Source organism: Elgaria multicarinata, chromosome 18 (assembly GCF_023053635.1).
Source record: "Elgaria multicarinata webbii isolate HBS135686 ecotype San Diego chromosome 18, rElgMul1.1.pri, whole genome shotgun sequence".
In the NCBI taxonomy this organism is placed as follows: Eukaryota; Metazoa; Chordata; class Lepidosauria; order Squamata; family Anguidae; genus Elgaria; species Elgaria multicarinata.
This window is the reverse complement of record NC_086188.1, coordinates 7,506,793-7,521,662: the sequence shown is the minus strand read 5'-3', so window position 1 is coordinate 7,521,662 and position 14,870 is coordinate 7,506,793. Positions and strand designations below refer to the sequence as shown.

Genomic DNA, 14,870 nt, shown 5'->3' with positions numbered 1-14,870 from the left:
AAACATTTCTACACCGCCTTTCCAAAAAGAAGATGCAAAGATCATGAAACAAGGCTTAAAACCAGTTTTTGGATTTTATCAGTAAAGTGAGTCAAGAAGACAGGGGGGAAAAAATCCCAGAAAAAGGTATTGGAATTGGTTGAATGCACGTGCCTCTTAATGAAGCACACAATTAAAGAACACTCTTAGTGTCTCTGATGGTCCATATTTCCAGAAGCTACTGCAGGTGGGTGCAGATAAAGGTCCCCCATACACAGTGTGTGTGTGTTTAAATAAGCCTCTTAATTCCTGTGATGGTCAAGCCTTCCAGAAGCTACTACAGGGGGTTGCAGTTGGAGAACCCCCACCCCCATTCACACACAAACACACTATTGTGTGTTTCCCCTGTGTTACATCCTTTTTATGAGTCTGTGAATTTGTTCTGCCTTGATTTCCGCTCCTTTTGAATTTCAGGTTGACTGGGGAATTTTTATACTCCAATATTGGAACATGCACTGTTTTCTGCAGTTTCCTCACCCACCTACCTCTCTCTCTCTCTCTCTCTCTCTCTCTCTCTCTCTCTCTCTCTCTCTCTCTCTCTCTCTCTCTCAGATTTGCTTATTTGTATATCACCACCAGACCATCTCAAAACAAACATTTAACAAAAGATACTAGATATCAAGACAAAAATAATGTATTTACATAAAGTGAAGACAAGCCCAAATTATACAGAATAAACTTCAAACTCTGGATCTCCTGCTAAAATGGATAAAAGTACACAAATCTCTGTACAATTATATACAGTCACTCATGAACGACAACTTCTGAATTTCCCTTACAAGGCATATCATTTTCCTTTAAGGATGTTTCCTTAGCACCAATTACAGTACATTGAAAATGTGCCGTCCTTGCAGTTAGACATCTATCTTGCCCACAAAGCAGAGAGATTATAGTCTTGTGGATCAACTTCCCTGAACATCTCCTTTACAATCTGACCCAAATATTGTTCCCTTAGGACATTATGCAAAGGACAATATATAATAATATGTACTTGCTCCCTTCTACATTACTGGTGTGCGTGCTACGTATTATTTTATACAGTGCTGCCTATGTACATGACACTTTTCAAAGTATGGGAGTGATAGGTCCTAACCCAAAGGATGCTTCAATCTTTGGGGCATGCATAGAGTTGTAGGACTCATGGCTGGCTGGTGCATGCTGGGAGCTAAGGACTTTGTACTGTCTAAACATGCATAGGATTGCACCCTTAAAGAGAAATATAGTGCAGTTCACCATAATTGGGAAGACTGTGACAAGGGGAATGATGTACCTGCTAATGTTGGAGCCACGAGCCTCCACTGATCAGAGAGCAGCCTCAGTGGCAAAGACGTCACACACCAGCAGCCCTCTTTGATGTGTGCACTGATAGTTAAAATACTTCAAAAACAAGCAAACACACAAGCAATCTTGATGGGATTGGTTGCATCAAGATTACTTTTGTGCATTGTTTTACTGATGTGCCCTGCACATTGGTAGACGAGTGCACAAGAAGATTTGTGATAAAAGCGTACCTGCAATTGCATCAGGCTTAGCTGGCTAGGTCATGCCGGGAGTTGTAGGACTTTTTCTTGTCTAAACATGCATAGGATTGTGCTTTTAGTCTCTTAGCCGCTATCCTACACCTTAGAGGGACGTTCAAAGTAGTTCAATAAGGCCAGCAAAATTTTTGCAGGAATGTTTTGCACAGCTGTCCGTCAAGCAAAAAGAACTTTCGGTTGGCAGGGGGAGAAAATATAACTTGCACAATTTCCCTTTAACAACAAATACTGGCCATGTTTTAGTCTTATTATTAGCATCAATTTTGTCCTGAAATTCAGTCTTAAGCATGAGAACTATGAACGTAAAGAGAGCAGTTCCAAGTATGATTAGTATTCTAAGACATGTGGTGGGCCTTATCGTAAATGCATTCCAACTTCTTTTTTATCCAGATGTGAGTAAGAAATCCCCCTACTTAGGTTAATAATGGACTAGTAATCTGTTTTCATTTTATTGCTTATGATTTCATTGTTTTGACTGTTCCCATGAATCCAACAGGGAGGGGCAGATCTAACCACTCCTCTGTTACTGTATCTATTAAAAAACTTTCAGACCTCTGACCTAATGCATCAAAGGGACCCTGTATATAACTATCTGACGTACCTGTAATCCAAAAAGGCACAGTATATGTTCACTTGGTTGCTTTGGTTCATAACCTCGCTGTATTGGAGAGGAGTCTAAAAGGGGAAAAAAGAAGATACATAAACAGGGGGTATCAGAGTTTGCCGTGAGTAGAGACAGGATGTTGGATGGCACCTGTCAAAAATGTCCTTTGGAGTCTTGGACAAAGATACACTGGATGGGTGTTGCCCAAAGTCAAGTCAAAGGCCTACTAGGCATTAGGGATGCCTGTGGGAGATGATTTTTGCAAATTCCCATGCAAGAATATACCAATCCACATTTCTTGGACTAAGATTCCAATGAGAACTCAGCTGTCCAACAGATTTCACCCTTCTTGGAATGCTGCAATGCAGTTCTCGGTATTTCAAAATGTACCTACTGCACATTGGACCACACATTTTGAGAGAGGGTTAAAAAAATTAATGCAGAAACAAAACAGAATTATGGAAGACAAACTTGTGAACTTTCCTGACACTGTCAGGAAAAAGGGCAGTTTCTACATCCCTAATTTGCACGGCTACTGAGATGGCACTCTGGTTCCCATGACAAAGGAATAGATGCAAGCACAATTGTATTTTATATATTTCCCTTCTTCTGTACCAGAGATCTAATAATTCTGAAACACAGAATGTTTTTTTCTAGAGCAGGGTTGGATAGCTGGTTGTCCTCCAGATACTTTGGCCTGTAAGTCCCGTCAGCCCCAACAAAGCCAATGATAAGCTATGATGGGCATTGTAGGACGTGTAGATACAGGGGAAAAGCACCACTGAACGAGTAAGAAATGAGACGGGCTCTGGTGCTACTGAAACAGTTAAAATTCTTTAATAATTCTTGTTAGTATATAAAATGCTCGACGTTTCGGCTTTGATCATCCTTCCACAGGAGCTGATGCTGGAGACAGGCTTCTGGAAGAACCTGTTCTTGTATGTTGAAGATTTCTTTGGGCTTTCTTCTGAGTGTTCCACTAACGAACTGTGTTTAGTCGAAGGATTCTGGCTCGTACTGACATTGTAGGCCAAAACATCTGGAGAGCCACAAGTTGCCCAACCCTGTTCTAGAGCACAAAATTCTAGAATGTGCTCTCTTCTGCTTTTATATTGTATTTTATATTATGGTTTTATACTGTTGTTTTGTTTTGAATTGTCTTAATTTTGTAAACCGCCCAGAGAGCTTCGGCTATTGGGCGGTATAGAAATGTAATAAATAAATAAATAAATAAATAGTTGTGGGTTGTTTCCCTAACCTGGGGCCCTCCAGATGTTTTGGATTTCAGTTCCCATCAGCCCCAGCCAGCCTGGCCAGTGGTCAAGATGCCCACTGTGGACCAAAGCTGAGCAGTGGTTCAACTCCCTCCCATTCTGCCATCTCAACACATCATAGAATACATCTATGGAGAGGGAGTGATACGAGTTACTAGTAGTGGTAGCATCCATCAGAAGCATGGATGGCAGCGGCAGGAGCACTGGGAGAAGGCAGCAGGGTGACAATTGGTTCTTCTCCAGGGCCATTGGCAAGTGCCCAATCATGCCAACCTGTGACACCAGCCCTGATTAATATAATATAATCTCAAAATCACTGAGGCATGGATGGCAGTAGGCAGATCTCTATCTTTCAGAATTGACCCACCAGCCAAAGCTGCACTCGGGGCCACAATTGCCACCCGGAAATGGAAGAATAACATTTACCGTATTTCTTCAATTGTAAGACGCCATCGATTGCAAGATGCACACTAATTTCAGTACCACCAACAGAAAAAAAAAACCCTAAGACACACCCGTGATTCTAAGACACACCCCATTTTTAGAGCTGTTTATATGGGGAAAAAAGTGCATCTTAGAATCGAAGAAATAGGGTATGTATTTATTTGACCTTTGCCTCCATCTTCCTACCAAAAATGGCACTCAAGGCAGCACTCAAAGTTGGGTCCAGAAATACCACCAAGCGGTGAAACTGGTCTTTCAGGGAGAATGAAACTCCATCTAGAACAGGGATTTCCCCTTCATTTCCCCCCACAACCTTCATTTGTTCCCTTCTCTTGCTTCATTACGATGAAGAGACTCCTGACAAATTACCAGCCTCGTTGATTATTGCAACACAGAACTGATAGTATCATGTTTTTGATGCCGGAGGGAATGCTCTCCTCACTTGACCGGTGGGAGTCATCGGGTGCTGAAATCAAAACGCTTGCAAGAAAACTCCTGGTGCAAATTCCCCTCTTCTCTCTCACAAGACCAAACAAGGAAGAGTCAGGCACGGACAGTGCAGTTATCTCTGCATCTGCTGATAAATAGCAGTTTGGATCTGCCAAACTTAGGTTTCCACTCGGCAGTATCCAATCTCTCCGGATGGCCATCCAACAGATAAAACTTCCTAGCTAAACTGTTCCTACCCCACCATTCTGTTCTTTCAAAAAAAAAAAGAGGGGGTGTTCATAAAGAACTTTCTTCCTGTTTAGATGCGTGGGGGGGAACTACACTGTGTTCTCCTGTTCTTTTACAAGAATGTCCGCAACCATTCCTTTAAGTCTTTATTGTGGAATGTGGAGTGCGTAAAATAACAAGTCGAAGACATTAGCTGGGTTTTAAACAGGGCCACATTTATTGATGGAGCTGCAGAAGGGAACCTAAGCAGGCATCTTCTTCTAAAACGGCATATATCCGTTAACTGAAAATGGGCAAGACATTCTCAGCCAAGGGGCGGCGCCTTAAATTTCACCACCCCCAAGCTTCCCCTTCTGGGGTAGGGGGCCTTCCGTGTCACACACACCCACCCCTCGCGGTATGTAACCACGAGTGGGTGAGAAAAGGTTGGCCTCAGAGGTCATCCATATTTCCCCAGCTGGATCACAGGACTTGCAGCTGTTGAACCTCTGGTATTTACCAATCACCGCCTGGTGCCTTAGAATGCTCACCATCCCTCACCAGGTGAAGATGCCTGCATTCCTGGCGTTAATGTGACCAAATTCTCAGTTGAGCTAATTGTTTTCTTCTGTACCAGAAAATTAGCCATAAATCAGAACTTAATATCATATCTTAACTGTAGTGGTTTATATACTATTATTCGTGTAGTGTATGGCAGTTTCTAAAGGAAAAGCAAATTGAAGTATTGTATTGCATTAAAACATAGCGATTTTAGTTGTCTGCGTGTGCATGGTGTTTTTTTAAGCAATCCCATACAGAAGCATAATAATAATTCCATGGTTACATAACAGCTCTAAATAAGTGTTTAATTTGAAAACAAAACAAAAAATCTGGAAAGAAAATGCCCAGATCAGGTGGGCTGCATTCCCCCCCCCTTGTATCTTAGCAAAATGTTTTTGCAATGCTATGAGCACAGCTGCACTTTCAACCCCTCCAAATGAAAGCCCTTGGCAGGCATCAAGAAAGCCCAATATTTTTCCATGTGAAAACAAGCTCATCTTCAACCATAAAGGGATCCATGGACCAATTTAGCCCCTTTCCACACTAGAACGCAAGGCAGGGTGCCAGAGAAGGGTAGCACAGATGCACACCGATACATAAATGGAGCGCTGCCTCTTTTTAAAGCCCATATTGTCGATCTGGGAGATGCTGCAGTTATTTCTGACCTGGGGATATACTTCTCCAGCTTCCTTTTAGGGTAAACCAGAGATTGTGAACATATGCACCCCTCTCAGCTTGAATTGCATCTGGGCCAATAATTTGCAAATTTCTCACCCAATGATGAGACATGTTCTAAACTAGGCCATATCATATCCTAAATTGGCTCGGCTCATATGGCTGTTCTCACAATGGCACCAAAAGAAGCTTCCTGAGGATAGGTTCATGTCACAAGCAGGGAGATGAAGGAACTGATTCCGTGGCTCTGGCCGCATTGGGTTCCAAACTCCCAGCAGCCTCTGGGAGGAGGAAGAGGAGGAAGCTAAAAGGTAGGTGGTCTGCCATTAAGTTGGCTGGATGGAAACGAAGGCTGGGCGTGTCTCAAGGCAGGTACAATGTACTTGCATGCTTAGGGAAAGCACAATATGGTGCCCTTTCCCATTCCATGTACAAAAGCTGGCTCTCTGTATTGACCTCAGATGCTGAATCAGACACAGGCCAAACTAGAAGAAGCCCAGCCAAGACTGGGAGCAAAGGAGGAATTTCCCCAAGATTCCTCAGGAGGCAGGGAGGAACCTTCCCAAGAGCTTATCAAACAGGAGGCCCAGGTTCAGATGTTGTCTCCCCTCACTCAGGAACTCAGTCTTGGGTTCCAAACTCCCAGCAGCCTCTGGGAGGAGGAAGAGGAGGAAGCTAAAAGGTAGGTGGTCTGCCATTAAGTTGGCTAGATGAAAACGAAGGCTGGGCGTGTCTCAAGGCAGGTGCAATGTACTTGCATGATTAGGGAAAGCACAATATGGTGCCCTTTCCCATTCCATGTACAAAAGTTGGCTCTCTGTATTGACCTCAGATGCTGAATCAGACACAGGCCAAACTAGAAGAAGCCCAACCAAGACTGGGAGCAAAGGAGGAACTTCCCCAAGATTCCTCAGGAAGCAGGGAGGAACCTTCCCAAGAGCTTATCAAACAGGAGGCCCAGGTTCAGATGTTGTCTCCCCTCACTCAGGAACTCAGTCTTTGTCGGAAGGGGAGGGAACGTCAGACAGATCCCAGAGTCTGCCTCAGGGTTAAGCAGGCACAATTGAGACGAGGTGGGAAGTGATCCACCAGGCTAGCAACACATCAAAAATTGCTGCATGAGAACCCTCCCTGAAGGAGGAGTCTGATAAAAACTTCTTAGGCATGGCAGGGAACCATCTATTTACTTGATAGGCAACTGCCTTGCTTTGTTTGGCTAATTGAGTTTAGAGGATAGCTCCTAACATTCAGCTGCCCTTCAGATGTGTAGAGGTTGTTGTTGTTTTTACTGAATAAAGGTTTTGTGGATTGCACAGGGGACCTCCTTCTTGTCTCACATCTTGGTGATGGGAGAACATCTTTCACCACTCTTGAAGGCAGCAAGCTAGCTTGGAGGGCACAGAGCTGGCCAAGAGGCACACACAGCTCTCTCCTCCAACGCCTTGCTGATGCCTCCCAGCATCTGCCACCTGAAGTGACAACCTCACTTTACCTAATGGTAGGACCAGCCCTGGCATATCTATGCTAGTTACCTAGGGAGGTTGTGGGCTCTCCCACACTGGAGGCCTTTAAGAGGCAGCTGGACAACCATCTGTCAAGTATGCCTTAGGGTGGATTCCTGCATTGAGCAGGGGGTTGGACTCGATGGCCTTGTAGGCCCCTTCCAACTCTACTATTCTATGATTCTACGATTCTATTTGTGTAGAAGGGAGGAGGATCCTAAGGGGTACTGCATGTCATACTATGGGTGAGGAAAAGCTATGCCTCCAGGAATTGCCGCCATTAAAAAGTTCTTAAAATTGCAAGACCTGTGTGTTCTATCCAATGCATCTCCTCCTCAATAAGCTGGGGTGGGGAAGGAATGGATTGCTACTCCCTCAGATGCTTGGGACACTCTGTTGCAGGTGCCAAGACGTGTAGGGAGAGCAAAGCCCAGTATGTGGAGCTACCTGGTAAGAAGGTTGGGCAGCTCAAGGAGTGAAGGAAAGCCATTATTTAGACCTCTCAGGGGAGATACTTGAAGCATTCCCCAATGTCACTTGAAGCTTTCCCCAATGTCTCTTGCAGTTATATTGTTGTTGTTGTTTATTTATTTATTTATTTTATTATTGCATTTCTATCCCACCTTTTTTCATCCAAGGAACCCAAGGCGGTGTACATAATCCTCCTCCTCTCCATTTTATCCTCACAACAACAACCCTGTAAGGTAGGTTGGGCTGAGAGTCTGTGACTGGCCCAAAGTCACCCAGTGGGTTTCCATGGCTGAGTGGGGACTAGAACCCAGATCTCCTGACTCCCAGTCCGACACTCTAGCCACTACACCACACTGTTAATTGCATTTCTTGACCACCCCATAGCTGAAGCTCACTGGGTGGTTTACAAAGATGAAGAATCACAAAAATACTGTATAGTATACAAAGTTTAAAAAAACCATTTACATAAAAAACACATAAGGGCTAAATCTACACTACTGCTTTAAAGCATTATTGAAGTGCACTGATAACTGTTGGGGCACAATCCATAATCCATATACTGCTTTCATGGTGTTATTTCCAGCTTTTTATTCCACATTCGTAATGATTTGACACAAGGTCTAGATCTGGCCAGTGAGACAACATATATTAAAAAACAACTTTGGGTATCAACCATTTCTAGTCGCAATGCAAAGTCAGCTGACTTGTTCTACGCCAACCTTGTCCCATCCAGATATTTTGGACGGCACCTCCCAGGATTCCTATCCCTTGCCCATGCTGGCTGGGGCTGTTGGGAGTTGAAGTCCAAAATACCTAGAAGGCATCAAGTCAGGGGAAAGCCATTTCCGTGGGATGAGGGTTTTTCCTTGCAGGAAAGAAAACATCTGTCAACCCTAAAGCGACGACAAAACCAAGCGATAAGATCCAGACGGCATGAGAACATGCATCATAGTCAAGCTCAGAGAGGAGAACTTCTCCTCCCTTCAAAATGCTTGTCCTATTAGTTAATTGCACCTCTTACAACATTTCTTCTGATAAGAAACATTTGCATCTCATGAGGAACGCAAAGCACTCAGCTAACATCTTAGTTTCTTCTCCTTTTATAAGACAGCAGTTGCAGCCTTAAGTAGGTGCAGGAATAATTTATAGTGCAGCGTTCACCGAAAGCCGGCTTGATGCAGTGACTGGAACTTCAGGAGAGACCCGAGTTCAAAGCGCTTCTCAGCCATAAAGCTTGCCGATGAACTTGGACACCAAATCACTCATATAGATTGCCCCCTACGTTCACTATACAGGTTCGTAGGCCAAGGTACGACAGCTCCTTGCTGTCTTTCTACACTTAAAATGTCTAAGGTCTTTCTACACTTAAAATTCCACAAAGGGAGAAGTGGCATTACGCACATGTTTAGGGGAAAAGAGGGAGGAAGGAGGTGTTTCAGGCAAAAGGAATTGACTCAGGTCAAGCAAATGACTTGAAATAATTGCTTCCCTCCTCTTCCATCACAATCAAACAGGTACCACCCAACCTTGGGGTTGTATTCCCTGCTGTACAGAGCACTGTTGGAAACACACCTTCACATGTTGGACATGGTCCAAGCCAGCCAACTTGATGTAATAACATAATTGTAAGGTCACATCAAGATCCACCAGCCAGATGCTCACAAACACTGACAGAGTAGTGAGCTGACCCCTATTCTTTGTCCCCTGAGGCTCCGCACCCCTGGAGAAAATATTATCAATGACCCAAAGATGGAGAGGGAACATGGCCATTGAAATTGGGGCATGGCCAGAGGAAAGCTCTGAGCTTTGGATTTCCCCCACCTGCTTTGCAATCCTACTTCCTTCTGAGCAGGCAGGCCTAGGATTGTGCTGTAAGTCTGGGCAAGCAGAAAAGAGAATGCTTTATTTGCATTCATCTCTTGTCTTAAATGGTGGCAGCAAGACCCATCATGGTTCATTGCTCAAGTCATTTATCCCCAAATTAAAAGCATGCTGGTTTTAAATAGAAGTGTTTTCCAATTCCCTTAATATTTGAAGCCATCACAGTGGCGGCTGCAAAAATGACATATTTCTCATATTTTCAGAATGAAGTGGTGCCCTGTTGTTCTCTTGACCTTTCAGCGCTTATGTCCCTTGAATCGCTGGCTACCTTTCCTCCTTTCTGCTTACTCAGCTAATCTCTGGGGGATGGGCGGGAGAGGCTGTCAATGGAAGATGTGGTGACATAAGTGGTGAGAGGTGCCAGTAGCCAGATTGCAATTCCAGGATGTGCACAGTTTACTATGATGGACCAGTGCAATAAAGAGCCACAGAAAGGCAGGAATGGCTGGAGAATGATAAGCTGAGGAGCCCTTTCGGTCTAGGTGAAGCTTGACTTTGCTAGCTCAACAGTTATCTCTTCAACATGACACCTGACAACGGCTTGATGGTAGAACATATCCTTTGAATGGAGAAGATCTCAGTTTCAAACTGTGGCATCTCCATTTAAAACAGGGTTCTTGCTTGTTTTTTTGCTATATTGCAAATCAAATCAATTTAAAAGAGGGGTGCAGGGCCACAAGCATGTGGGCCAAAATGAGCTCACCTGTGGTCCAGATGTTCAGCCTTCCCTGGCCCCACCTTCTTCCCCCAATTATTTGTTGGTTTTCCAGCTTTTGCACATTTCCCCCATTCTAAAAGGTTGAAATGCCTCTCCTAAGGCTTCATTATTGAATAACACATGCAGATAGATAGATAGATAGATAGATAGATAGATAGATAGATAGATAGATAGTTTTCAGCCCCATCCTTTTCCCCTTCAGCTTGCAGCACTAGAATGTGGCCCTTCAGAGCATCTCCCAAACTGAATCTGACAGAAAGATGCTCAACACCCCCTTCCCCAAAGTCTACGTCCTTCTTCACTTCTACCACCCATAAGATTTAAGAACTTATTTGTGAAGCCCTCATTGGGATGGGGGACGGTTGACTATTTCAGGCTCTCCTGTCCTCGAAGCTCATTCCCACAGCCCCCAAAGTCCTATGCATCACACTGACTGGGAAGCGTCAGCTCCGCATTCCAGACAGGAGGCCCACAGTCCGCGTTGGGAGGAGGCTGGTGTCTCCTAGCAACCGCCCACGCCTCCTCGGGGAGATCACCTGACACTCTGAGAAAGAAACTAGCGCTTTGCAGACATGCCTGGATCGCATTAATGGATGGATTTTCGAGCTGAGGTCAAAATACTTCTCGAACAACGGTCCCGGCCCGTTGTGTGATGCATAATGATTGGGGTTAAGAATTTCAAGAGCCCTCCCCCGCCGTTTCTTTGTGACGTGTGCAAGTCGCACGGTGGCCCTGAGCATCCTAAAAAGCAGAGCCAAGCAACAGCGACAAAGGAAGAACTAGCCCAAGTCCACCGTGTCAAATGATTCCGTGTGAAATTTTGACAAAAACAACGGGACAAGAATGGACGTATGTCTGCCGGTCTTCTGTCGTTGGAGGAGACAGGCAGAACAGAGCCCAAGAGGTGTCTCATGACGTAAATTCTAACATATCCCAAAGAGCTCAGCCCTTAACTTGCCGCCTTCAGCCTGCAGTGCTGTGCGTGTGTGTGTGTGTGTTTTCCATTAGGTTTGGTTCCTGAAATCAGTGACTGGCCCCTCTGGAAACTGATCTAATGGGTTATGGAATGTAGAGAGAGTAATTAGGGCTTGGCAAAGTTTTCCAGGCAATCCCCAAAGGTTTCTCTCTCTCTCTCTCTTTCTACCAGACTGTTTTGCGGAACAGATACAAACACAGAAGAGCAAATGATTTCATGTTCCCCTGCCCCAAATACACACACACATACACACACACACACACACACACACACACACTTCTTTTCATTACCAAAGAAAAAATCAAAAATCAAAGGCACCCTCCCCTCCAAATCACCCGTGCTGTTTTTATTATGGAGCCTCGCTTAACGCTGTGGTTTTTGGTAAGCCAGATTCAAAAGCATTGTCATGTCAGGATCCGATCATCGGTGCTTTCACTAACGGCAAACACCAAGATAGGCATGTTCCAAAAAATGCATGACTGATTAACTTCGCCAATGAAACGAGCACTTAAAAATAGGCTGTATTAAGGCAAATGCTTTTAGAATGAAAGCTTTAATCATAGACTTTAAAAAAAATAAAAAAACAGCCACAGAAACAGCTTGCTGAACTCTTTGGCTTGAGGTTTTGTTTTGTTTTGTTCCCAAAACACAAACACATTTCAGGTGTGGCACACCAGCCAGAAAATCCATAACTGTAGAGAAATGAATCAACAGAATGAGATGAAATGTCACTGTGCTATATTACAAAGTGAAAACACTTAAATGGTTTGGGACCCAATTCCTTGAAGGATCAATTTCGCCCATATGAGCTTGTCCGCACTTTAAGATTAGCAAAAGAACCCATTTTCATTCGCCCGTCTTTGAGGGCAGTGAAGCAGACAAGTAGAGGTGAAAGGGTCTTTTTCGCAGTGGCCCCAAACGCCTGTAATGGGCTGCCCCAAGAAGTCCATCCAGCCCCATCATTGCAAGCTTTTAAGAAGGCCCCAAAGATGTAATTTTGCTAGACTTTTCTCAATGTTTTATTGGACCTTTCAGGGCTTTGAGCTGCAATTGTGCTGTAGATTTTTGTACTGTCTTGGGGAGCTGTTTTGTTGCTTAATTTGATTCATATTTGCTGTTCTGAACAAAACAAATCCCTGGAGAGCCGTTGCTGCCAGTCTGTGTCGACAAGACTAGCCTAAATGGACCAAGGGTCTGATTTAGTATAAGGCAGCTTACAATGTTTCTAAAACTTTCTAGCATTTAATGGGCACTTAGGAGGAGTGGAAGGCAGGGGAGGGCAAACCCCCAAACATTGCAACAACAGCATGGGTGAAATAGTCTCATTACAGTTTCTAAGAGCGTCATCCCACAGGGAGAAAACACGATTGCCTAACGTCACTTCTCCACCCAACCGTTTGTTCCTCATTACTTCCTCCTTTGAAAGAGGAAGTAAACAACGTGCATGCGGCCCATTCAGTGGGCCGTTTTGATCACGCTGCTTCTCCCGCACACAGCAGGTGTTAGCGGCAACTTAATAAGTCGGACTTATGGGGGTGGTTTTTTGCCACACGGAAAAGTCTAGAAGGGGCAGGAGGCGCACAGGAAGCAGATGACGTCATGAGAGGGACCCGCATAAATCCATGAGGGCCCAGTAACATGCGTGCAATAAAAAGCTCGTCGGATGGAGCTCTAAGCTATATCTACCCACCTGCTATGCGCAAAATGCCAAGGCATTTCTGTCCCCCACATTTTAAGTAGAGTTTAAGGGGGCACAAGGCAAACAGCCTAATAAAAATGTGCATCTTCAGCTGGCCATTTTCTAAGCAGCTAAGAGCTTACGGTGCGACCTTGCTCCCATCTGCTAATAAATCAGGGGGAAGTGTGGCTAAGCAAAAGGGGGCCGTGGAAATGTCTGCAGTCAAAATGAGCAGAAGGAAAGTAATTTAGACCTCATTTATCTGGATATCTCCTGAAGGCTTTCGTGCCTTGGTTGGCCTATATTGCTGCAACGTCTTCAGTGCTAGGCAAAATAAGACTACCCAAAACAGACAAGGTAAAGATGTTTTTGTTTTGTATTTGATCTTCAAGGTGAGCCATCTGAAATGTTAATGTCATTTTGTTTTTAAAGGATTTTAAGAGAGAGAGAGAACAAAAGTGAGAGAAGGGGGAATACCAGGAATATGCCCCCCCCACAAATTATTATTATTATTATTATTATTATTATTATTATTATTATTATTTCTACACCACCTCATAACCAAAGCTCTCTGGGTGGTTGACAAAAAAGTATTTGTATCTACACTGTCCCTAGTTGAGTGAAAACAGTACTTTAAAACACAACAAGCTATTTATTTGCTTTTATGCAATTGGGGAAGAAAAGTGGGACTTCTGTCCAGTGTTCTAGACAGCCACAGCCAAGAGGCTCAATCCCATCCCCCCTCAGTAGTCCTGTTTTGGCTACATAATCATCACAACTCAGCCAACTGAGTTTGCTATTAGTATATTCAGGGGTGGGCAAGTTGCAGCCCTCCAGATGTCATGAGGGAGTTGGAGTCCAACCGTTGGTGGTATTGGCTCAGGCTGATATAATTGCAATCCAATAATATCTGGAGGGCCACAAGTTGCCCACCCAGGTGGCCCAAGTGTTGACACTGAATTTCTTAGTCTTTAAGCTGCCACAGGATTCTTTCCGCCTTTAGAGTCATACAGCATAGCTGTTACTTGGCCATCAAAGACAAAAGGAGATAAGCAACCAAAGCAGGTCAGAAATAATCAGTCACCATAGATTGCCAGGAGACAATTCGTTGCTAGTGGAAATTCTTCAGACTCTACCTTCTAGCAACCTCCTGAGGAAGACCTCAGAGTACAGAACAGGCTGAAACGCGTCAGGCTTCTTGAAAATAAAGAACTTACATGTCTTGGGACCACAATGGAAAGCCTCTCCCGACGTGAATATACCCAGTCACCACGTTCAACATCTAAGGCCCTCCTCTGGGTTCCTACTCCGAGAGAGGCTCGGAGTGTGGCAACGAGGGACAGGGCCTTTTCGGTGGTGGCCCCCAGACTAAATCTCCCTGATGAGGCTCGCCTGGCACCAACGCTGCTATCTTTTCAGCGCCAGGTTAAGACTTTCCTCTTTGCCCAGGCATATGGCGACACAACTCAATCACCCATATGTTTAGTTTTTTTAACGGTTTTTAATGTTTTATGTGTGTATGTTCTGTGTTTTAGAATTTTAAATTTTGTATACTCGTTTTTATCTTAATTTTAGAATTTCTGTAAACCGCCCAGAGAGCCCTGGCTATGGGGGCGGTATATAAGTGTAATAAATAAATAAATAAGTAAATAAATATTACTTTAACATCACCAGAACAAAGGCAGAGAACCCATCTGGCTGTGCTTGCCTCTTACAAGGACTGGAATCTAATTCTCATGGTTGATGAAATGTAATTAAAGCAGGCTGTATATATCTACAGAGAGAGAGAGAGAGAGACAGACAGGCGCAAAGCAATAAGAAGGTTGTAGATCCACTATGAATGCAGTCAGTG

At 44.2% G+C, this 14,870-nt stretch overlaps 1 protein-coding gene across 2 annotated transcripts in view; it reads right to left on the bottom strand.

Annotated features, from left to right (window-relative positions):
* Positions 1 to 14,870, bottom strand: part of ADGRD1 (adhesion G protein-coupled receptor D1) — a 192,207-nt gene that overhangs the window by 90,783 nt on the left and 86,554 nt on the right. For both annotated transcript variants that reach the window (XM_063144072.1, XM_063144073.1), the window contains one exon: positions 2,179 to 2,252. In XM_063144072.1, the coding sequence (XP_063000142.1) occupies positions 2,179 to 2,252 (74 nt within the window). The remainder of the gene's footprint in view (positions 1 to 2,178; positions 2,253 to 14,870) is intronic.